The sequence below is a fragment of the Artemia franciscana genome, chromosome 3, assembly GCF_032884065.1.
Source record: "Artemia franciscana chromosome 3, ASM3288406v1, whole genome shotgun sequence".
NCBI classification, from domain to species: Eukaryota; Metazoa; Arthropoda; class Branchiopoda; order Anostraca; family Artemiidae; genus Artemia; species Artemia franciscana.
Window position 1 is genome coordinate 37517807 of NC_088865.1, and position 26232 is coordinate 37544038.

General features: G+C 36.1%; 3 protein-coding genes across 7 annotated transcripts in view; 1 reads left to right on the forward strand and 2 right to left on the reverse strand.

The window, feature by feature from the left end:
* Nucleotides 1-15447, reverse strand: part of LOC136024641 (Kv channel-interacting protein 1-like) — a gene marked incomplete at its 3' end in the record, with an annotated part of 108962 nt that extends 93515 nt beyond the window's left edge. For all 4 annotated transcript variants that reach the window (XM_065700072.1, XM_065700071.1, XM_065700069.1 and 1 more), the window contains 1 exon segment: nucleotides 15320-15447. In XM_065700072.1, the coding sequence (XP_065556144.1) occupies nucleotides 15320-15383 (64 nt within the window).
* LOC136025247 (Kv channel-interacting protein 1-like) overlaps nucleotides 1-26232 on the forward strand; it is a 333579-nt gene that overhangs the window by 223643 nt on the left and 83704 nt on the right. The window lies entirely within an intron of this gene.
* The window catches only part of LOC136024678 (uncharacterized), a 41516-nt gene continuing 39732 nt past the window's right edge, over nucleotides 24449-26232 (reverse strand). Inside the window, exon 4 of the mRNA XM_065700099.1 lies at nucleotides 24449-25733. Coding sequence (XP_065556171.1) covers nucleotides 24450-25733 — 1284 coding nt within the window. The 3' untranslated portion in view covers nucleotide 24449. The remainder of the gene's footprint in view (nucleotides 25734-26232) is intronic.

Below are 26232 nucleotides of genomic sequence, written 5' to 3' on the forward strand. Positions count from 1 at the left end.
ATCAAATTTAGCATACCCATGCAACCCACAACCATTTAACTACACATCATACACATAAAACCCAGTTAGAGAGGTGTCAAGCCCCCCTTTGCAAAAATATGAACTTTTGTCGTTTTTTTCGAGGATAATAGTGAAAGACACTTTTTTTTCAAAGGTGGTCGTCTCTTACCAGCGATATTGCATCTCGAGAGAAGACTCACTTGAACAGGAATTGAAAGTTCTAACACCCTTTGTAAGTACTGAAAGAGTTCATGTCGCAAGAAAGTAGTTTCTTTCTTCATTTTTGTGGCGTCAAACAGCAACTGCCATCATAAGGGGACCAAAAAGCTTATGTGGGAAAATCCTGAGGTAACCAATTAGTTTAGTATTATCAAAAATGTCTATATTGAGTTTCCCACTGTCAAGGGTCATAGGGCAAAGTAGTGGTTCATTAGCTCCTAAGATACATATAAACAGCACGAAAAGAATGTTATAGTAATATATAATTGCAAATAAGGTGGAGACAGGTCAGTGAATCTTCCTCGGGAGGTGCCCAGAAAGTGCATTTTTATGCCCACTTTTTCTAGTTTTCAATGACCCACCAGATAAGTATTAATAGGTGGGCCTGGAGGGGGGCATAAATTTAATTGTTATTCTTCATACATTACAAAATTTTACGGACAAAGCCTGTAATGACGGTGCTGCCGTTGTAAATTATGCCCCGGGGGATATTAAGTTTCTTATGGAAGGGAAGGTTGTATAAACTTTAGAAGTGGCCCATTTGCTTAAAATTGAAAGCTCTAGTTCCATATTAAGATTCAAAAGTGACGGAGGTGAACTAGTCTCCCCCCTCTAACTACACTTTTTTCATAAAACGGATCTGATTGAAATTGTGAGATATCCATTTTAAAACAAAATAATCCAAAGAACATATAACAATGCCTCTAGGTTTGACCCCCCCCCCTTCGAGCCCTTTGGAAAGGGCTTTAAGTTGTGCCCTGGGGGCATGCAAGGTTCTTAAGAAACGGATTGTCGTATAAACTTCAGATGGTGCTCACTTTATTTGAAATTGGAAGTTATATTGCCCTTTTTAGAATCAAAATGATTTGAGAGCAAACAGCCCCCTCCCACCCCAGGTCCATCATTTCCCAAAAACAAACATCCAACGAAATTTTGAGACATTTTTTTAAACATTGTTGAAAGGCTCAGGAATTATGCGTTTGGGAATGTCAACTCTTCTCATACCAAGGCCTCAGGGCAAGGGCTGCAAACTAGGCAATTTGATCTTTGTCAACATATATTACATATTACTGAAAAAAGATATGCATATTTAACTCCTACTTTCACAAAATACGAAGGTCACTAAGGTAGGTCTTTCAAGGAATCAATTAAACGAATAGAAATTACAATAAATAACTGAGTCAAACTCAAAACAAGCAAAAATTAGCATGAGTAGGGTTGAAAAACCTTATGCTTTCAAAAAGCCAGAATATAATTTCCACTTTACTGAAAAAATTCTTTTGAATATTTTCTCTTTTATAACTTTAAGAAATCAAAAATTGATTAAAATTTTAAGGAATAAATATCAACATATGTATATTAAATTGTTATAAAAAGAAAGTCATGAAATTAAAAACATTTAAAGACTCAATTTCAGTAAAGAACAAATTAGACTCTGGCTTTTAGAAAAAATAAGGGTTCTGAACCCTACTTATGTTAATTTCTGCTTGTTTTGAGTTTGATTCGATTATTTATTTAATTTCTCTTCTTTTTGTGTTTCATTTATTTAGTGATGCTGATTTTTGGTAGTTTTTTGCTTGGTAGATTATTTGATTATATTTTCGTTCATTTTTGTTATAATGCAGTTCTTCACCCTTTTTTTAAACTTATTTTATGGAAAAAGTTTTTAAATTAATTTCTGTTCATTTTATATTAGCACAGTCTTTTTCAGGGAAAAAGAAAATAACAGTTTGCATTTTTCTGTTTTTTCAAGAATTTATAGTTTGCCTTGCTATTTGTATGCTGGAAAAACTGTTTCAGCAATTTAAGACAACATAAACCTTTTTGAAAACCACGATGCAAACAGTAATGTTTTATTTCTTCATATACATACATCCTCTAGTTGACCTGGTAGATAAAGCTTAATACCATTCCCAGAAATAATATCTATGCTCTTTCACAGCCTGGATACACTTACGCTGTTTTGATTTAGTAAAATTTTAAGTGCAGAAGCAGCATTACATGTAACCCCAAAAGTTTGAGCTTAATTCCCTTAGTCGTTCGTGGTATATTACTGAGATTTCTTATTGGCAACCAGTATGCAAACAATTTCTTTTGATTTTATTTTAAAGCAGCATTTAGTTTTTAAGCAATGGGAAAATTGTTTAGCTGTGGGGGGTTGACCTACCAAATAACCCTAGAGACATAGTTACTAGATCGTTCAGCTATGCTGAAATAAATGGCTGTCTTAAAATTTTGATTGGAAGTGTATGGAAAATTATGAGCTATAGTGAAGGGCTGATTGCCCTCCAATCACTTTTGACTCTTAAAAGGGCACTAGAACTTTTAATTTTCAATCAAATTAACTCTTTTAAATATCAGAATTATGGCATTAGTTTCGTCAGTTACAATAACCGTAAAAGCAGCATTAAATGCATACACACAGTGTCTTCTGGCTATTTCAAAATCCACAACCTATGAAGGTGAAATTTTCAGAGAATATTTCTATTGTACGGATTACAACCTGCCATCCGTATGCAGGTTGTTAAAAGGACATATCAGCAATATCATTAGAAACAGTTTCGTCTGTGAAATTAAAACTTACAACACTTGACATGGAGGCTGTTGAACTAACCAAAAGACAAAATTTGCATCATAATACTGCTGCTTCTACTCCTACAACTACTACAGCCGCTACTATTGTTGTTACATCTGCTGTTACTACTACTACTAAAGCTAAGACTACTATATTAACTGCACTCCTACTGCTACTGCTATAACTACTGGTGCTACTACTACTACTAATACACCTAAGGGTATTACGGCGAAGATTTTGGGCAATATTGTAACTGTATTGAAGTAAATCGAATCACACTATGGCCGTATCGGTTGTCAAGAGGCCGTATAAGCAATACTCCGGGACCGGTTGATGGTATTAAGTTAGAAATATCATCGTGTGCAGATGAAGATGTTGAAAAAAGGTGCCATTTGCATTCTGCTGCTAATGCTACTACTGCTGCTATAAACTAGTGCTACGCATAATTCTTTACCTTTCAACAATGCTGAAAAAATGATGTATCTAAACTTCTTTTGTCATGGGAACTGATAAGCGTGGGGGGGGGGCTCTCTCAAATCAGCTGACCCATTTTGATTATTAAGAACTGCACTAGAACGTCTAACTTAAAATCAAATGAAACCCACTTGAATTTAATACGACCACCCATTCCATATGAACATTATATGCCCTCAAGACACAACTATTATAAACAAAATTGCCATCGCATAATTTCAACCAGATACATTTGGTGAAAAGAGGGATAGTTGAAGAATGCAACTCGAACATCATAACTATTGACTCGTAAACGGCAACTAGACTTTCCGATTTAAACCAAATAGGCCACCTCTAAGGCTTATACAACCATTCCTTCCATAAGAACAATAAATACCCCAGGGGCATAACTTACAATCTTCGGCCTCTGGGGGTTTGTATCAACCTCAGAAGCCTTGTTATAAGATATTTGGACTATTCTGAGTAAAATGTCTGCCTCAAAATTTATATTGGATACATCTCGGGAAAATACGACGTGTTTGTTTGTGTGCGTTGGGGGGAGGGGGTTGATGTACTCGACCACTTTTACTCTTAAAAAGGCTACTATAACTTCTGAGTTCCCAGTCCAGTCCAGTGAGTTCCCTCCCAAGCATATACGACCACCTTTCAAGGAGGCACACTCGTGCCTCTATAAAGAGGCGACACACGACAATGTTAAGCGATCTTCGGTTCCAGTGGTCGCAGATGGATGGGGAGGGATGCATTTCGTAGCCCGAGCTCCAACTAAGAAACCTGCAAAATTTCATCCCCCTCCAACTTTTTCTTCATGGGGAAAATCAGGCCGAAAGTTTCGACCTGTCAACCCAAGCCCCCCTTTAACGTTGTCCGATCGGGCTGAAATTCACAAGTTAAGGTCCCCTAGGACCCAGGAGCTTATCCGCGAAATTTCAGCTTGATCTGATAACTCCTTCCCTGTTTTCCAGAAACCACGCATAGCCACTTAAAATTCATTTACTTTTTTTTTCCTAGACGCCTACAGGTCACATCCGACATCGGATCTGGGTGTACGAAGACTCATTCGATGCAGAATTCTCCGAATAAGTGCCCATGAAAGTTTCGTAGGAAAATCTTAACCCCCCGAAAGTTTCGACCCCCACCCCACACCCCTTTTAACGTTGTCCGATCGGGCTGAAATTCACAAGTTAAGGTCCCCTACGGCCCAGGAGCTTATCCGCGAAATTTCAGCTTGATCTGATAACTCCTTCCCTGTTTTCCAGAAACCACCCATTAGCTATTTAATTAACGGATTTCTCTCCATAAGAGCCCACGTTAATTTGAAATTTTTAAAAGCTATTGAGAAGTTATATTTACACACATGCAAGTTATTAGCTCAGTTGGTAGAGCGTGAGACTTTTAATCCTCGGGTCAAGGGTTCAAGTCCCTTACGGGCGGTTTTTTTTCACAACATCAAAAAAATTTTGATAACACCTGGACAGCTTATCATTTGAGAGATAACAGAATATTAGCTTCTTATGAGCAAAAGAAACATTTCGGTCATTCTATCTATTTTTTTTCTATTTTATACAATGATTTAAAAGCGGGGGGGGGGTTCCTCTCCTAATTCCTGTACGAGGAGTACAGGAATTATTAAATTACATCCACCATGGATTGTAGAAAAACGTACAGAATTAATATGAAAAAAAATTAAACCTGTACAAAAGAGTCTTTAAAAGCGGGGGGTTTGCCTCTCCTAATAGTCTTCTTATAGTCCTAATTTTTTTCTATTTTATACAATGATTTAAAAGCGGGGGGGGGGCGGCAGCCACCCAAGTTCCTCTCCTAATTCCTGTACGAGGAGTACAGGAATTATTAAATTACATCCACCATGGATTGTAGAAAAACGTACAGAAATAATATGAAAAAAACTTCGTTTTCTTAAAGAGTTAAAGAGGCTGCGTCCCAAAGTCGAACCTTAAAACGTACAGGAATTAGAAGAGGCAGTTGGGGGGCTGCCGCCCCCCAAACCCCCAGCTTTTAAAGACTCTGTTGTACAGGTTTTTTGTGTTTTTGCTAACCCCCCGCTCTTGGCTTCGGAAAGGCCCTCTTTTAATTAACAAAAAATTGAAATGAATGAATAATGGAATAACTTCGAAAAATGTTAAACACAAGAGGACAGGAGAACCATTGCGCCGAAACTAGTAAATAGTAACAATGAAGTCCCCCCACAAAAAAAAACCTGTACAAAAGAGTCTTTAAAAGCTGGGGGTTTGGGGGGCGGCAGCCCCCCAACTGCCTCTTCTAATTCCTGTACGTTTTAAGGTTCGACTTTGGGACGCAGCCTCTTTAACTCTTTAAGAAAACGAAGTTTTTTTCATATTATTTTCTATAAAGATCTTATATGCACCCACTTACAACCGTTTCACTTAGAGTTGTAGAAGGGGGGGGGGGGTATCTCCCTCACAGACATAAATTCCGAAATCTTTAGCTACGATGAATTAAATTGTTGTATCCAAATCTTGATTGGAGGTGTTAAGATTGCAGGGAAAGATAAGGGGGGGGGTGGCTAGTCGAATCACTTTGACTGTCGAAAAGGGCATTGTAACCTCCAATTTCAAATCAAATAAGCCCCATCAGACGTTTATACGAACGCGCGTTCCGTAAAAACCTTATTGGACCTGAAGCCATGACTTAAGACCCTATCCCCAGGACATTGGGGGGCTTTGTCAACCCTAGAGTCACTGTTTTGGTTTTAAGGACTGTCTTGAGCAAAAGTACTATCTCACAATTTTAACCAGATTCGTTTGGTGAAGAGGGGAAGTTAGGGGGGCGCTAGCTGCATTCCATCATTTTAACTATTAAAAGGGAATTAGAACTTATAATTTATAACCAATGAACCTTCTCTAAAGCTTATACAACCATCCCTTTCATAAAAAATCTTAAATATACCCTGGGTATTAGGGGCCATTGAAAGTGGTGTATAGATGACTATATGTTCCCTCAAAAAGAAGTGTTGGTATAAGCACTCATCCACGTCAATATGATAATACAAGTGGCTTCACTATGCCTATGCTATAGATGCTGTCATTTAAATTTCAATACTCTATCATAAATTCAATTAGTCAAGTTTGAAATTAAGTGATTTACTTTCTTTTGTTAATCATGTTCAGACAGGTTTTTGAAGATGAGATGCGGCCTGAATTATGCTAATAATGTATCTGTATTGCAGTATGGGCACCTAAATAGGTCAATGCTGTAGTTTAGTATAAGGAAGCTTTAGTGCCCAAAAAAGGCTTTATCTCCCATAGCAATGCCTGCTACACTACTGTAATATGTTATAATTTTAAAATTAATGGAGAAGATTGAAGTCAAGGAGGAGCTCGAACGCTGAAACCTAAAGCAACGCACTCAAATTATTTTGATTTCAGAACAGTTCGTATAGAATCATTAAAGTACAGTCGTAAGAACTCTGTTTTCATGTCCAGAAAAACTAAAATCGTTCAAATTACCATCATCTTGCTGGAATATGTTTCTCAAATTGAAATAGATACATATCTTGTGTGTACCATCTTAAATCTACTTTTTTTTGGAAACTCAAGCCTTGACAATAGATAAAAGAAAATTACTTTTGTCAAGCTGCAAGAGACATATTTAGATCAATAAATCGTCTCCTATTTTTCTCTTGTAACTTCAAGACTCTTTTAGCCCCTCTGTAAGATATGCGGCAAATTCTTTCCTCTGTGGGTTTAAGGAAATGATTTTACAAATAGCATAATATTCTCATTGAATGTAAAGTATCAATATTTATGCTTGTGAAAGCAGTGAAAATACCGTTGAAAGTTGAATTGTTGTGTGTAGTAGTGCAGAACGACGCAAGCTTTATCTAGCTTTATTTAGACCAGTGGTACCCAATGATTTTGGGCTTTTAAAACCCTGATACCCCTCGTGGTATTTAAATTTTGTTATTCATAAATCTTATGTGGATTCACCTGAAGGATGCTTTAAAGGCCATTAACTTGGTATCTTTTTACAGCTCGTCCTCTATGCATATTTTATGCTGATGAAAAATATTTCACATTTTATAGAATACTAGCTGTTGGAGTGGCGCTTCGCGCCACCCCAACACCTAGTTGGTGGGGCCGCTTCGCGCCCCCCCAAGCCCCCCCGCGCGCGTAAGTCGTTACGCGCCATATTAGTTACGCGCCATTGTAGTTGTGTCCCTGTGTCCCATCTGTGAATATATATATATATATATATATATATATATATATATATATATATATATATATATATATATATATATATATATATATATATATATATATATATATATATATATATATAAACTTGCGAATATACAACGTTCTTCGCTGTCCCATTGTCTGTGCATATAAATAGATTGTCAGGTTTACCAACTCTTGAACATGCAACACATAATTGTCCACGGGAAAAACAATCCGTATTCAGATCTATACCTCATGATTCTAATGATTGCCCTTGAGCTTTGTTGATGGTGATTGCTAATCGAACATCCCCTGTGTCGCCTTTGTCATTTATATATCCCCCTGTGCTCCCCGGCGTCCTCGTTGTAGTTATGTCCCTGTGTCCCGCTGTCCCGGTCGTCATTTGTGTCCCAGTGTCCCGGTCTGTATATAAATTCGTTTTTGAATTGGTCTTTTTTCTTAGTTTTTAGTTTTTTACCTTTTTTTAGTTTTTTTAGTTATACCTCATGATTCTAATGATTGCCCTTGAGCTTTGTTGATGGTCATTGCTAATCAAACATTCCCTGTGTCCCCATCGTCATTTATATATCCCCCTGTGCCCCCCGGCGTCCCCGTTGTAGTTGTGTCCCTGTGTCCCGGTCGTCATTTATATTCCCTGTGTCCCGGTCGTCATTTGTGTCCCGGTGTCCCGGTCTGTATATACATTCGTTTTTGAATTGGTATATGATGAAATAAATTTTCGTGTTTTCCCCTTTTTTTCTTTTTATTTTTTTTGTTTTTTACCTTTTTTATTTTTTTTTAGTTTTTTTTTTGTTTTTCTTTTTAGTTTTTTTGTGCAGCAGCTTCCTTTATGGAAGCTTTATTTTAGCAGCTTTTTTTTAGCAGCTTCCTCGGCTGTTGCCATTGTAGGTTCTTCGGTCATTTTACGATTAAACATTTTTCTGTCCACGATCTTCTTACAATTGAAAATTTGTCTTTGAACAATTTTCTTAAATACCTTTAATGACGTCATCGTCATAACAATGACGACAACTAACTTCATGACGACATGATATGGTGACATGACGTCACTCGACAGACACACAGACAAACAACTTACTTTTATATACTAGCTGTTGGGGTGGCGCTTCGCGCCACCCCAACACCTAGTTGGAGGGGGCGCTTCGCGCCCCCCCAAGCCCCCCCGCGCGCGTAAGTTGTTACGCACCATTGTAGTTGTGTCCCACCTGTGAATATATATATATATATATATATATATATATATATATATATATATATATATATATATATATATATATATATATATATATATATATATATATATATATATTCACAGGTGGGACACAGGGAATATAAATGACGACCGGGACACAGGGATATATATATATATATATATATATATATATATATATATATATATATATATATATATATATATATATATATTTAACTACGTAAAACTTGCGAATATACAACATTCTTGGCTGTCCCATTGTCTGTATATATAAATAGATTGTCAGGTTTATCGACTCTTGAACATGCAGCATATTTGAGCATTGTTGATGGTGATTGCTAATCGAACATTCCCTGTGTCCCCGTCGTCATTTATATATCCCCCTGTGTCCCCCGGCGTTCCCGTTGTTGTTGTTTCCCTGTGTCCCGGTCGTCATTTGTGTCCCGGTGTCCCAGTCTGTAATTTCTCTTTGAATGTCCTGGTCGTCATTTATATTCCCTGTGTCCCGGTCGTCATTTTTGTCCCGGTCTTCACTTGTGTTCCGGTGTCCCGGTCTGTAATTTATCTTTGAGTGTCCTGGTCGTCATTTATATTCCCTGTGTCCCGGTCGTCATTTGTGTCACGGTGCTTTGTTGATGGTGATTGCTAATCGAACATTCCTTGTGTCCCGGTCGCTTTCTCTTTGAGTGTCCCGGTCGTCATTTATATTCTCTATGTCCCGATGTCCCGGTCGTCATTTGTGTCCCGATGTCCCGGTCTGTAATTTCGTCAGTCGACAAACATGACGTCAGTCGACACCCCCCTAAGCCCCCGGCGCGCGTAAGTCGTTACGCGCCATATTAGTTACGCGCCATTGTAGTTGTGTCCCTGTGTCCCACCTGTGAATATAGATAAAAGAGAAAAGATTTCTTTTTTCGTTATAGATATATATGTTTTTAACTACGTAAAATTTGCAAATATACAACATTCTTCGATGTCCAATTGTCTGTGCATATAAATAGATTGTCGGGTTTACCAACTCTTGAACATGCAACATAAAATTTTCCATGGGAAAAACAATCCGTATTCAGATCTATACCTCATTATTCTAATGATTGCCCTTGAGCTTTGTTGACGGTGATTGGTAATCGAACATTCCCTGTGTCCCGGTCGTCATTTATATTCCCAGTATCCCGGTCGTCAATTGTGTCCCAGTGTCCCGGTCTGTAATTTCTCATTAAGCGTCCCGTTCGTCATTTATATTCCCTGTGTCCCGGTCGTCATTTGTGTCCCGGTGTCCCGGTCTGTAATTTATCTTTGAGTGTCCCGGTCGTCATTTATATCTCCCGGTCGTTATTTGTGTCCCAGTGTCCCAGTCTGTAATTTCTCTTTGAGTGTCCCGGTCATCATTTATATTCCCTGTGTCCCGGCTTTTATTTTTCTTTTTCTCCTTTATTTTTCATTTTTCCTTTTTTTAGTTTTTTTCTCTTTTTCAGTTTTTAGTTTTTTCAGTTTTTTTAGTAGTTTTCAGTTGTTTTTTCTTTTTAGTTTTTTTTGTAGTTTTTACCTTTTTTTTAGTTTTTATAGTTTTTTTTCTTTTTTAGTTTTTAGTTTTTTAGCTTTTTTAGTTTTTTTAGTATTTACTTTTTAGTTTTTTTTGTAGTTTTTACCTTTTTTAGTTTATTTTCTTCTTTTGTATTAATGCTAAAGCCAAGGTTCAAACCTGGAGTCTCTCGGACCTAGAACCTGAGACATAACGCTTTACCAGCTCAGCTACTTCGGCTTGAATACATTCGTTTTGAGCAGCTTCCTCGGGTTTTGCCATTGTATGTTCTTCAGTCATTTTACAATTAGAAATTTCTCTTTCAACGATCTTCTTACAATTGAAAATTTGTATTTGAACGATATTCTTCAATACCTGTGTCCTGGTCATCATTTATATTCCCTGTGTCCCGGTCGTCATTTGTGTCCCGGTATCCCAGTCTGTAATTTCTCTTTGAGTGTCCCGGTCGTCATTTATATTCCCTCTGTCCCGGTCGTCATTTGTGTCCCGGTCTGTAATTTCTCTTTGAGTGTTTTTTCTTTTTAGTTTTTTTTTTAGTTTTTTCCTTTTTTCTTTTTTCAGTTTTCTTTTTCTTCTTTATTTTTCAGAGTCACTATGAAATACATATCGCCAAACCTTTGTTTTTTTAACTAAAATCTGGTAGGCATTGATGACCTTATCCAAGTCAAAATCCCAAACCCAATCATCATCGCTATCATTTTCAGTTTTGATATGTTTTGACTCTCGCTGTCCAGGTGGATTTTCATCTAACTGCGCAGTTTTGCGTTCGTTAGCCGCAAGCCTGTTTTCTTGCTGTTCTTGTGATTCCTCGGCACGCTTTCTTTTCTTACTTTCTCTAGCAGCCGCAAGTTCTTTGGCATAGACTCTTTGAGCAGCTTCCTCGGCTTTTGCCATTGTAGGTTCTTCAGTCATTTTACAATTCAACATTTTTCCGTCCACGATCTTCTTACAATTAAAAATTTGTCTTTGAACGATTTTCTTAAATACTTTTAGCCTTCTTTTTTCACTTTCTCTTTTAGCAGCAAGTCTGGTTTCGCGTTGCTCTTGTGATTCCTCGGCATGCTTTCTTTTCTTACTTTCTCAATCAGCAGCAAGTTTTTTGGCATAGACTCTTTGAGCAGCTTCCTCGGCTGTTAACATTGTAGGTTCTCCAGTCATTTTACAATTAAAATTTTTCCGTGAACGAATGTCTTAAATACCTTTAATGACGTCATCGTCATAATGACGACATGACTACCTGGTGACATGTCGTCACTCGACACACAGACACACAGACAACTTATTTTTATATATATAGATGGATAGATAGATAGATATGACATCATTGCAGCGCTATTATAGTTCTTTTTTGGTCTTAAAATGCATTTGAATATAACATTGTAATTCACATTGTAAATGTTTTTTTCAAAATTAAGGCTTTAAGTATAGTCAGCTGAAGGGTGCATGTCCTGCCTCAGACCCATCAAAATATTCTACTGCCCTACCAGTGGGCCGTATGCCCCACGTTGGGAATTACGGATTTAGACATTTTATTGTTTATGGCAAACTCGTGCAAAAGTTTTAGTGATGGAACAGTTGTTTTCTGTTCTGAATGTTGTATTTTCTATTAAGTTGTTTTCTACTCTGTATTTTTCTTGTGTGATTTATGTTTGAGAGTTTTATCTTTTATTTTACTTGTGGTTTTTGCTTCGTCTATGTTTTCCGCATTAAACTTGAAGGGTTTGCAATAAAATAGTGCATTAATCAAATTACCTTTTCCAAGAAAGTTAGCTAAGTGTAACTAACAGAAATTGACTCTTGAGACGTATCTGAGACATAGTAAACCCTTGACTGAATAAAATATTTTAATTTGAGACAGATTTGCGAAAATGGGAAACAAATTTCGAACATGATTCTTTATGAAAAAATCTTTTTTTTTGCTTAACTCTTAACAAATCCACGTCTTAATAATTCAAATTGCTTGCTACAAAAAAATGGTTGAACGGGTGAAAAGGTAAAACTCTTGGATGAGCAGGACAAATTTTGAGGTCTATACTTTGCAGAAAGCTTATTAGTTTCATTGACGCAATAGAAGCACCGCAATAGAATTTAGATTACATTGTTTGTAGAAATTTGCTGCTGATACCTCGTCTATGACATTCCGACTCGTTTTAATGGCACTTGGTATCTACCAAGTGACATATAGCGATCGCAAATTCTGTCGGTCGGTCTGTCGCTAGTTTCGGCACTTCCAGGTAAGCTAGGACGATGAAATTTGGTAGGCGTATCAGGAACCAGACCAAATTAAATAAGAAATTTCTGTTTAAATTTGTGAAATTTTGGAGAAATTTCTCCGGTCTGTAAATTCCGACCGGATCCGGTGAAATTGGACTGGAAATATTGGAAAACACTTAAAGTGGAGAGACCAGGATGAAACTTGATGGGAAGAATAAGTTCAAGTTCAAGATACGTGACTTAAATAACCAGACCGGATTCGCTCTCTTTGTGGAGTTGAGGGGGGAGTAATCCGGAAAAATTGGAAAGAAAGAGGCATTGTAACTTACAAACGGGTGATCAGATCTTTTTAATGAAATTTCATTAATGAAATTTGATATTTAGAGGGATCTTGTGCTTTAGAGCTTTCATTTTAAATCTCGACCAGATCCAGTGACATTGGAGGAGTTGGGGGGGAAACCTGAATTCTTGGAAAACGTGAAAATTGAGGTATCCTTATTTTACGAATGGGTGATCGAATCTTAATGAAACTTGATATATAGAAGGATCTTATGTCTCAGATGCTCCATTTTAAATTCTAATCGGATCCAAGAACATGGGGGGGGGGGGTTTGGAGGGGGAAACCGAAATATTGAAAACCGGAAATCTTGGATAACGCTTAGACTGGAGAGATCGGGATGAAACTTGATGAAAAGAATAAGCACAAGTTATAGATACGTGATTGACATAATTGGAACGGATCTGTTCTCTTTGGAGGACCTAGGGGGTGTTAATTTGGAAAAGTTAGAAGAATTGAGGTATTTTTAAACTTAAGAACGGGTGACCAGATCTTAATGAAATTTGATATTTTGAAGAAGTTCATTTCTCAGAGCTATTATTTCAAATCCCGACCAGATCTGTTGACCTTGGGGAGATGGAGGGGAAACCAGAAATCTTGGAAAACGCTTAGAGTCGAGAATTTGAGATGAAACTTGGTGGGTAGGATAAACAAATGTCGTAAATATGTGATTGATGTAACCGTACTGGATTCACTCTCTTTGGGGGAGTTAGGGGGTGGGGCTCAGTGCTTTGGCGAGTTTGGTGCTTCCGGATGTGCTAGGACGATGAGAATTGGTAGGCGTGTCAGGGAGCTGCACAAATTGACTTGATAAAGTCGTTTTCCCCGATTTGACTATCTGGAAGAAGGAGGGGGCTGAAGTAAGAGGAAAAATTAGAAAAAATGAGGTATTTATAACTTACGAGTGGGTGATTGGATCTTAATGAATTTTGATATTTAAAAGGACCTCGTGACTCAGAGCTCTGATTTTAAATCCCGAACGGCATTAAGCCTCTGATTTTCCTTTTAAATCAACCTATTGATCCTTAGAATTTTGCTAGAGCTCGTACCATATGAGCTCTTGGCTCTTCCAGCCTCGGCACAAATGCCATATGAGCTCTTAGCTCTTGTTATTTCTATTTCTCAGAATAAAGTTTAAGTAAACGATATGTCCCAGATAATATCTATCAGAAAAAAAAATTGAAATTTTTAAACTGACAAGAGAACTGTTATTCAACGTTTTCCTGAGGTGACGTTTAATTAATGGCGAAATTTAATAAAACTGAGGCGAAATTTGATAAAACTTGAAGAATGCACTTAAAAAATTGCAATTTTTTAAGTTGACAGCTTCATGATGTTAGTTATTAATTAAAAAATTCTCTCATCCATTCGGGGTAATTACTTTTATTATTTAAGAAAAATAAACAATTTTAAATTATAAATATGCTATGTGATAGGGTCTACTTAACTGTAAAGTTTGAATCACTTGTTTGTAGTATTTGTCGATGACAGCTCATTACTCACATTACTCACTCCTCACTCACCCCTACTAGTTCTTATTTCCATCCCTCAAGGTGAAGTACAAGGCAAACAATAGATAGGAGGTGATATGTATAACAGATACAAAAAAGACGATTTTTAACTGACACGGAAACCGTTATTCATTGTTATAGCGTCAAAGTTCTGTTCACCATAAAAAGTGAGTTATAATTAAACGATTGAGGAAAAAAGGTTGCATACGGTTTTCACCCTATAGAATCTAAAAAATAAAATTATGTAAATAGTTAAATTCACTATATTTTGCCTCTATTGAAACTATATAGTTTGCACTACATTGTTTAAATCTTTTTGCTGATGACATCTCATCAGCAAAACCTCAACGATATGAAGTGATACTTACTACTGATACAAAAAAGACGATTTTTAACGAAATGGGAATTGCTACAAAACGTTATAGCTTTGAATTTCCACATTACCATAAACTATGAGGCAAAATTGAAAGCAGAAGCATATCTTGAGGAATGAGAGATTACAACTGGCATTCTTAAAGTTGAGAATTGATTAAATTGATTAAATTACAGTTATTGATTAAACCAAATGTATCACTTACACTTGGTAATTACCCACTATAATTTAAAAAAATAGAACTATGTCAACTGTAAAATATAGACTTGGATCATTTTCTCCGGAAATGCCCGGTGCTCTTGGATTTACGGGAAATTTATTTGCATGGGATTAATTTGATGCTTCCGGGTATTCTACAAAATAGTAACCCAACCACAATATTTCGAGTGGGAGTATATATAGAAAAATCTTTAATAAGAAGAAAAAGTTTTATATGATTAATTTCTTTTGTAGTTAGATTTGGTACTTTTTGCGTTTAATTCTGTTTTTTGTGCGTGTTCGTACTGTTGTTAATTTCCTTGCTTGTTTGTTATTTATTTATATGTTGTGTGTATATGGCCCACGGGTTTTTGAAATACACTTATCTATCTATCTATCTATACTATATTTTTTGTCAATGGAACTGTAGGGTTTACACTACCTGGTTGGCTACTTTTTGCTAATAATACCTCATCAGTGACATTCTGTCTTGTCCTTAATTCCATCCCCAAGAACAAAGTTCAAAGCAAACAATAAATAGCAGGTGAAACCTATCACTGATGCAAAAAAGACGATTTTAAACTGGCGCGGAAACTGTTATATTATATTTTTGGACGGCATTCCATGAATTTGAAATTTGCGTTTATATTTCTTTGAGGACGTCTGGAGGAGAAGACAGGGCGGCGGTTAATAAATGAAGCATTGTGCATATCCACCAAGTTTATATCTGAACTTCTGGCAAAAGGCAGCTCCAATTTTATTCATAATAAACAGATGATTGATATAGGAATTTCAACACCTTTCCTTACTTTATTGATAGAAAAAGATGTTGGATTCAGAGGTCTAATTAATCTTGTCATTTCTAATCATAGCTGGTTTATAATATCAGACATAAATTAGATGTGTTGATATTAAGGCTGTTCTTTTGCATTATACCTGTATTCATGGGGAGATGAAGATTGTCCCTGCGACTGGTCCCCTAGACAATTGAAAATCTCGACTCAAAACGTACTTCTGTCAGACCGCTTCAAATCATAGCTCGCCTACAATCTTAAAAACACAGTATTTTTTTGTCATTTCTAATAACAGTTAGCTTTGTATATCAGGCAATAGTTAGATGCGTCGGTTCAAATATAGCTCCTTGAATTTCCTTTGCCCAGCCCTAGCCCTTCCTTTGTCCAACAGTGCCTATAATTTTCAACTCCATCCCCAAAGCCGTTCATAAGATATTGCAGAAATGCGATTTCGAATACCTGAATACACGTAGTGTCTTTCGATTTACCTCACTCACCCTTTGGCCCAAAGCCAAGATTATGAACCCTCTTGACCTTCTGATACTTCCTCAAAGCTTCAGCTCGGTCCTTACAGTAATTCTTAAGACACTGAGAATAATTAGAAAAATCATACGCACACGGCATCTTCTAATTTACTCAGGCATGTATGTCATTTGCTGAGTACACTTTTGAGAAACTCTGGAAATATGAAGGATCCATAGGAGCTAACTCAAAATAAAACTAATCTAGAAGAAAAATTCTCGACCTATATTGAGATAACCACCCAGTGCAAAACCAACGCATGATTTTCTTCGCCTAAGCACTAAATCTCTGAAAGCTTTGAGCTAGTTTAACGCCCAATATTAAACCTACCAATATAAATCAATGCGCGATATCACATTTTGGTTGGGCCTGGCCATGGTTTGACAAACAACCAGAAATTAAATTAAAAGAAACAAGTTTTTTCAACTGAACGTAAGGACCAACATTAAAACTTAAAACGAAGTGAAATTATTCCGGATATGAGGGGGGGGCTGCACCCCTCTTCAACCCCTAGCTACTTATGCTAAATTTGAATTCTTGTCCCAATTTTTTAAGGACATCTGCTGTGACACAAGGGCTATGGAATTGAAGATAAAAAAACTTTTTTAAAGCATTAAACGAGCAAGGGGTTGAGGAGGGGACAACTTGCCTCATATGGGGAATGCATGTTTTAATTTTTTATGTTTTTATATGAAGGGCTGGGTATTCGCTGTTCATGTTTCACTTTATTTTGAGCGCACTATGTATTGAAAACGAAGCAATGTTCCTTTGTCTCAGTTAGCTGTCTGTCTAGAAATTTCGGACTTTCTATCTGATCAAATGCTTTTCGAAAAAAAAAATATAAATTCTGCTGTTTGTAGATGGGAGCTTGAAATAAGGCTCTCTGATGTGCAGAACTGGGCTCTCTGACAGTTTGATTTTCAGTAAGGTCTCTCGCCCTCTGGATTATTTTTCCCCCTTTTCAAAAACCACGTAATTGTTTCTCAGGCTCGTAGTATTTGAAGGTTTACTTTAAACTGGATGAGAATTTATATTATTTAAACTTACCAGAAGCACTTTAAAGAAGTAATTTATATATTTAAAAGTTTAAGAAGTATTTTATATGTTTAAACACACCAGAAATTTGCCAAAATAATTTTAATTTCACGCTATGTTTTTATTTCCCATTATATAAAAACAAAAAAAATCACCAGCACTACCAAGATTGTTGAAAAGGAACAGTTTTATATACACTGAAAATTATTCACTCCCTGATCTTTTAACAAATTTGGATTCAATTAAAGCTATAAAAAAATATTTAAAATGTATTTTATTTTCATTACATTTCAAATTAAGCTCTTTTCTTTAGAAGGTCCATGGGGCATGAGCCCTACTCCTTTATTGCTTTAGTTTCTGCTCGTTTTGAGTTTGACTTAATTATTTTTTTTAGATTTCTCTTCGATTTGGGAGTGATTTATTGTACTTTTAGGCTTGAAAAATTATTTGATTTCTTTTCTTTTCGTCTTTTGGATTAGGCTAATCTAAATATTTAAATTTTCTTGAAAAAATAATTTACAGAAAATAATTACAGAATTTATTAATTGTCGTTCGTTTTTAACTGGCATTGTCTTTTTGTTGGCCAAAATAAGTATATCAGATCTTTTTGGGTTTTTCTATAATATCCAGATTTCGGCTTGCTATTTATATGTTGGACTAAATTTTGAAAAGAAAATGTAATTCTTGAACTATAGCACTTTGGATCAACAGATGCGGGGAAAATATTTGAATATATGGATTGAAAATTTGAATAAGTATGATGAATCGTGTGAATTATTTTCTTCCTCCCGATATCCTCGTCACCCTTTATTATTCTTTTATTTACCCATATATCTCATACTGCGGATCTGTATGGGGCAATACTTATCCTTGAGTTACCAATAAATTAAAATCTGCTCAAAACCGTGCCGTCAAAGCAGTTTTTCGATTGCCACGACTATATCGCACCAAGGACTTGTACTCCGATTTTGGTAGTATCCCTTTTGAACAAATCATCAAAATATTAAATCAATCCCTTGCTTACTCCGCTTACCATAAAAATTTTCCTCCCCACTTATTATCTTATTTTAATAGTAACAATTCTGAAGGCCACTGTCTCCGTTCATCAAACCGTTCCTTCATTGTCCCCAAGTGTATCTCTAGTTCCGCCCAGCTATCCCCAATTTATAAATCTATACTTCAATGGAATTTAATACCCTCCTGTGTCGAGCTATCCACAAGTTTTCGGACGCTATATAACAATGTACTAAAATCTTAATATTATATTTCTCTAAATGTTTATTGAATTTGCTTTAATTACCCATGTTTTCTCTTTTCTTTTTTTCTCTTCTTCATTTTCAATTTTTTGTTGTTGTTTTGGTCCTTAACAAGTTCGCTTCTAGGATCTTTATTATTGTTGTTGTTATGTGTTTTTTTTAATAATAATAAATTGAATTGAACTGAATTGAAAATTGAATTGAAAATTTGCATAATCTTTGGAGTTCTACACAAACAACAGAATTTTAACTTTCATCGTGATATAAGCCTGATTATGCATACAAATATTAACTAACAATCCCCCCGTCATATACCCTGAATGTATCAGCCTAATTCCCTGAACTTTCCCTAAAACATCACTGATATACCATGTTGACGACCTTGATACACATAGAGCATTTTGATTTAATTTAGTTTCCAACTCAACGTAATCTCACAATTTTGACTTAATACCCCTAGCTGTTCCTGGGCGTTTCATGACACCAAATTGGATGCATATAGTGTCTTTTGATTTTATTTAACATTCTCAAAATTACATCCTAAAGTTTCAATATAATACCCTAATTTTTTCTGATGCATCGCACAGACACTTTTTTTACAATCTTGTATGCATAGTCTATTTGTATTCAGTTTTACATTCTCTTAACTTTCCCTAAAACTTTCGACTTAATACCCTATTCCTTCCTTAGATATTGCATTTTTGCCATTTTGACAACCTGGATGCACGTAAACTCTTTTGATTTAGTCCTATAGCAATAGCACAAGCAGTGGTAGAAGCAGCAACATTAGCATTAGCATTAGTAGCAGTAGCAGTAGCAGCAGTAGTAGTGGTAGTAGTAGCAGTAATTTTAGTAGTAGTAGTAGCAGTCACAAGTAATAGCTGTCGCAGTTACAAGCTGTCACAGTCACATGCAATCCTAGTAGCCAGTTCCAATTAGTTTAATTGGGGGTCACAAGTAGTCATAGTCATAAGTTGTTACAGTCACTGTGTCAAGTATTCGTACTCACAGGCACAAGTAGTTGTAGTCACAACCATAAGTAGCTGAAGACGCAAGTAGTTGTTGCAGTCGCAGTCTCATGTAGTTGTAATCATAGTTCCAAGTAGTCACAATCGTAGTCAAAAGCAGAAGCAGTCATTGCCGCAAATACTTGGAGTTATGGTCACAAGTATTTACTGTCGCGAGCAGTCTCCAACGCAAGCAGACACAGTCGTAAATAGTTACAGTTGCAGTCATAACCAGCTGCAGTAGCAGTAGCAATAGCAGTCGTAGTAGTAGCAGTAGTAGTAATAGTAGTAGTATTAGTAGCAGTAGTAGTAATAATTTTTGTAGTAGTAGTTATAGTAGAGAAAGCAGTAATATTTACAATATCCCAGAAAGGTTCATTTTAATATTCTCAGCCGTTTGTGAGATATTTTTCGTGAGATTACCCTTTTGACAAGCCTTCATGCATGTAGTTCGTTTTGATCTAGTTCAATACAAAATTCCCTGAAAAATTCATCATAGTGCCCTAAGCCACTAAAGAGCAATTGCAGAAATGTCCTTTTAATGTCCATATTTAATTAAACATCCCCCTCAACATGGCCCTATAATTTTTGGCTTAATACCTTTTGCTGTTCTTAAGCTGTCATGAACGGACGTTCACATCTCCAGTTTGAACGTCAGGGTGGTAGGAAAGTGAAGTTTACTTGCAGTGAACAGATCTAAGAACTGGTGAATGGACCTCCCCCTTCCATGGCTCCCTGAGGTGATAAGAAAATGATTGATTTGTTGAATATGAAAAGTTTTAGTTTGTTTATGATTGTTTTTTTCCTTCATTCGTTTGTCTAAGTCAGCTAGGAATTGTGAAGTTAAATAATGATGAACTAGAAAAGTGTTGTTGGTTATTTTTTTTTTTCATTTCATAAGTAAAAAACTATTTTACTATAGTTTAAACTAATTATTCAACTATTGCCTAGTTGAATAATTGTACTTAGTTTCATAGGGCATTCGTCGTTTCTATTTTTTTTCTTATATTTTTGATGGGTTGACGGATCTATTCCATATTGACGTATTTAATCCGTTTTCACGAATTACATATGCTATTACTTTTTGTATTTTCATATCTTTTTGTATTTCCTTGTCCCTTGTTTTCTGTTCGTCTGGATTTTTTGGTACACAGTCGCTTCGCCCGCAGTATGGTAAGGTATTTTCTATTATTTTCCACCCTCCTGATTTCCATCCTTATAGACTGGTTAGTTTAAACGGTTATTTTAAGTATACAAAGTTTGGGTTTCCTTGAGAGAAATTCTATGAGACTCCATGATGTTAGGAGAGGGGTACTGCGTAGAGATCTTGGTGCTAATGAGTTACATTAAGATAAGGGTGATATGCGGTATATATTCCTGTTTAATTTGGGTTCTAATAGATGCCAAAATGATACGTTTATTTTTGACTTAAACTGCCAGAGGCTCGTTTAAGGGGATTTTATCGGTTTTTAAATTATTTTATCTTAAATCAGCGCCTCATGCACTATCTTTAACAGAGGCATGGTTACAGAACCATAAATCTTCGGTGTTGAAGACTGGAGATAGAGAAATGTGTCAAAAAAGAGCTTTAGCTCTTTACTTATATAACTATTTTTAAGTTAATGTAAGGGATGATATGAGAGTAAACGTTAAATAGCACTTAAAAAAGTACGGTAATTGAATTGCGATTTCAGAACTTTAAATATTTTTTGTTTGTTGTATATAGACCGTCAATGTGTAATATTCATGTGTTTGGTCTACTTTTAGATGAGCAATTAGATAAGTTACCGATTTCTTCTAAGCCTTGTCTTATTTGTGGTGGTTTTAATTTGGATTTAAGAATAATAAGCTGCAATAATAAAGTCCCTAAGCCTTTATGCAAGGTTATGGCCTCAAGCTGTTTATTAACTTGCGTGCTAAAGCGATCATATGATTCAGCAGCGTGAATTGACAATATTTTCTAACATTGGATATAATACTGTTAGTGTTATTGTGAATAATACTCAGGATCCTTTTGGTATAATAGTATCTGTACGGTACCCTCTCTTATAGACAAACCAAGGTTAGACTGTTCTAAAGTGTTAAAAAAGGGATACAGGGGAGGGGCCAACCGCCCTCATATACAGAATAAGTTCTCTTTGTTTTAAGTTTTAATATTGCTCCTTACTCTCAGAAGAAAAGGACTTTTTTTTAATTTTTGGTGGTTTTTCAAATAACCGTATTAAATCCTCCTCCCCTCCATGAATAAATTTCCCCCTACCAAAATTTTTTCCATAAAAATATCCTCCTGAGTAAAATCTTTTCCCCAGGCATATTACCCGAGGAAGAATTTCTTGCGGAAGATTTGACCTGAAAAATGCTATTTAGCATACTTTCTTTCGAAAAAGATTTGTCCTTAATAGACTCTGATTTTTTTTCAGGTCATTTCAAAATATGCCAGTGGAAAAAAAATTCCCTGAAATCCTCCCTCCTCCCAATAGAATATTTCTCCCGTTAAAAATTACAAAGCAGGGAACTTTTCCTGAGGAGTTTCCCCCCTCCATGTAAAAGTCTTCTGAGGAAATTCCAACTTCGCGGAAAATTTTCTCCTGACAATTCCCTCAGAAAATATCCGCACGTTAAATGGAGCCGTCAACGAGAAAGATAGAAAGACAACGAGAACAGAGCTCGTATACGAATTCTGGAAAATTCCCCGACGTGAAATTTTCTTTGGAAATCTTGTCCCAGGAAATTTCCCTCCCAATAGAAAAATTTCACTATAGAAAATCCGTCTCCAGAAAATCCCCCTTACGAAATATTCTACTCTATTAAATATTCTACTGTTAAAGGAGACAAAACGAGTTGCCTCCCTGTCTCCTTTGTATAAGATTTATGTATATCATTTCTTGTTTAATAAAGTCAAGTCAAGTCAACTCAATGACAAACACTGTATGTACACAATGGGCAAATTTTATTACTTGCAGCTTTTTCCCCGGGGACTTTTGGCAGGTTATGTCATCCCCAAAGGTAAAATTATTGGACCTTTCAACTTTGCTGAACAAAATGACTGTCTCAATATTTGATCGAACGACTTTGGGGAAAAGAGCGTGTGAGGGTGGCTAGTTGCCCTCTGATTTTGAGGCCACTTAAAAGGGCACTAGAACTTTTAATTTATTATTATTATTATTATTATTATTATTATGATTATTATTATTATTATTATTATTATTATTATTATTATTATTATTATTATTATTATTTTATTTCCCTAAAGACACACATAGTGCTAACATGGAGTAATGACGAAAATTATGTTCAACTGAGCCCTCTGCCGATAGTATTGGACCATTGGTTAGATACGATCACCCTTGGAAAGAACAAATAAAAAAAATGCAAATGAATCAATACAATTTTCACTGAGACCCCGTGACTCTTGGTGGTATTTTTCTTCTTTTTCAAAAATCATGCAAATTTTCTCAGGCTCATAACTTTTGATAGGGTAGCAATAAACTTAAAGAATTTGACATATTTAGGATAAGTAAAAGCAAAATAAGATCTGTAAAGGGACAAATTTTTTACTGATGTAATCCTCTTCAAATATATTATGAAACTATGCTGCAAGAAACCAAGAGGACTGCTGCCTGTGGTAGAATAAGCTCTTTTTTAAAATCCTTCGAAGTTTCTTGGTGGCTCATGCCCCCAACCTCCCTTTAAATACGCCACTGCCTTCTCAGTCTATAAGTTTTTGTTCCCATTTTCTGTTTATAACTCAGTATCGATAGACTTTTACGAAGTTACTAAGCACGTTAGCTTACTTAGCCCACTAAAATAAATAAATCAGTGCAGAAACACAAGGCTAAATATAGACAGACTGGCGGCGCGCCGCCGTGCCGACAGTACCGGTAGCCGCTATGGATTAGTTTCAGCCGCGTGCCATTGAAATTTTTCTCCACACTGGCTTGTCTTGAATTGGCAGCACGCCGCAAATAAATCGGTGTGGCATCAGGGTATAGTAGTGTGTTCCGATCTAGTTCAGAATCCCCCTAAGCATTTCCGGAAAATTGCAACTTATTTCTCAAAGCTATCCTGTAAATTTTGCTCTTACACCCTTTCGACAACCTTCATTCACGCAGTGTGTTTTATTTAGTTCAATAGCCTCTTCAACATTCCCAAAAAGTTCTATTTTTATACTCTTAGCTTCAGTAGTAGCAATGGTCTTAGCAGCAGCAGCAGTAGTAGTAGTATCAATAGCGGTAGTATGAACATAGTGCCTTTTGATTATTTCAACACCCCCTTCAACATAACTATCCTGTAAATTTTGCTCTTACACCCTTTCGACAACCTTCATTCACGCAGTGTGTTTTATTTAGTTCAATAGCCTCTTCAACATTCCCAAAAAGTTCTATTTTTATACTCTTAGCTTCAGTAGTAGCAATGGTCTTAGCAGCAGCAGCAGTAGTAGTAGTATCAATAGCGGTAGTATGAACATAGTGCCTTTTGATTATTTCAACACCCCCCTCAACATAACTTGGAAGTTTTGGTTTAAACTCTGAATAGGTTCCTTATATATTACTGATACACCCTTTTGACAAACCAAATGCACATATTATGGTTGCTGAAAGAACTCGCTATTAGTTCAAACTCTGTAAAGGTGGTTCGTAAGTTTAACACTACGCAACGGCTTCATGTGGGATCCCTAAGTGGGAGGACAAGAGAGTATTTTCTACTGGAATTTTTGTGCCCCTCCTCCATCCTATGTTTTTTATTGGGGTGTTTTTATATAAAAATACCCTTTTTAATATTATCCTTAAAAATATAAATGAACGACAAATTTGCCCCCCCCCCACCACTTCACCTATATTTTGACAAATGCATTTTACCCCTCTTCCCTATAATTCTCTGAATTGATTCAACTGAGCTTATTCATTATAACTAATATTCAATAAATGTTAAATTTTCGTTTAATATCAAAGTCAAATTCAACTGGCACCATATCTTTTCCTATATTTTTTTCTTTTTCGTCTAAGTCTTCGTTTCCGGTTTTTCTTTTTGACGAACAACTTCACTATTGCTCGTCTTATCGCAATAGCAAGCTTTCTTATCTTGCTTTCAACTTTATTAAAAGAAAAACTTCTAGATTGAACCTCATGGAATTTTCTCCCCTTATCTTCTGCATTACTACGTTTGGGGGCATCAAACTCCTTTTGCATGCCATCTTTTGTGTTATAGAATCCATAATTTAATTCATCCAATTTTTTTAGATCACTCAGAGTTCTTTTACTTTTTGCTAAAGATTTCTTAAGTAGTTTTGCGCGTCGTATGCTGAAATCCGAGGGCAAAACCTGTTTCTTCGGCACTCCACTATCTATGTCTTGCCCTTTACTTGTTTCAATAGGAGAACTTATTTCAGAATGTGTCAATTTCTTGCTAGGGATGGAATGTACATAATCGTTGGAAATTATAACGCCAGAAGGACTATTCAATTTTGTCTGTATATCTAAGTCTCTACCAGATGTCACCTTTATTTTGTTTGGTTGAGCTGTTGGATGAGGACTAGCTTCAACTGTGGATGACAGTTCATTGATTGATATCAGGACTGGCTCCTCTTTTGGAACAACTTTTATCAATCGCATTGAGTTTTGTGATTTAAGGCCCAGCGGGTTAAGTCTTTGTGGATGTTGAGATTTTGATGATAGGGATAAATATGAGTTGTACAATTTTTGTTCTTTTGACTTTGGCCGAATATTATGGTAAGATATACTCTCTAGAGGACTTGGTTGAAAATAATTGGAATTTGGGCTTGGTTTGAACGTTTGAACATTAGATGCCCAGTAAGGGCTTAGTTGACTTTGCCCAGGAGTATTCACTTCATTTGGAATATAAAACTGACTTTTTTGTGGCCCGGCAGGTGAACCATAAGATTGCTGCACAGAATTGGAAACTGTGGGTTGATATAAATCCTGATTTGCGGGATTATTCACTGCAATTCCTTTAGGATGTGCGACCTGATTCGTGCTAAGAGGGTTTATACCATATGATAAAAGAGTTCCCTTGTCTTCTGTGTTTCCATAAGGGCTGTAGGGCACTCGATTTGAAAAAGTATTCATAGCAACAGAGCTAGGCTCTGTACTTGTTTCATTTACTTCGTCGTCAAAATCATCATATTCATAGTCCATGTCAGCCATATCTGACATTCCACCCGTGATTTTAGCGATGAGTGTAAACGGGCGTATTGCAGAGCTGCCAATTTGTTGAAAAAAGCCCTAAAAAAAGTATGAATTAGCTTTGAATAGATGGAATTGTCAGTCAAGTACTAGGCACAGTTATACAGAAATGTTTGGAGTTTTATACGTTGAATCTTAAAGGCAAGGATTAGCATGTTTCCATATTGACTGAATTCCGTTGAACTCAACCACATTTGACTAAATCCACATAGAAAACAATCCCATGTTAACTGTATTCAGCACAACCCCCAAGATTTAACTCAGCCACTCCAGATGCAATTTAACGCCCCTTTAAATCAACTCTACTTAATTCAATAACATAACAGGACAACGTATCTTTTTTTGCAAGTGATAAATGTTCGACCCTAAGTAAAATATTGTGTTAATTTTGTATTTACTCACTATAGGAGTGTCCCTTATTCGTTGTTATTTAAGAGACTTAGGTACATAAGCTCCATCCCAATTGGTCACAGAAGGTTTTCTGCATATTTTCGGATACCTGAAAAAAACTACTCCTCCTTGACAAATCAGTGTTAAT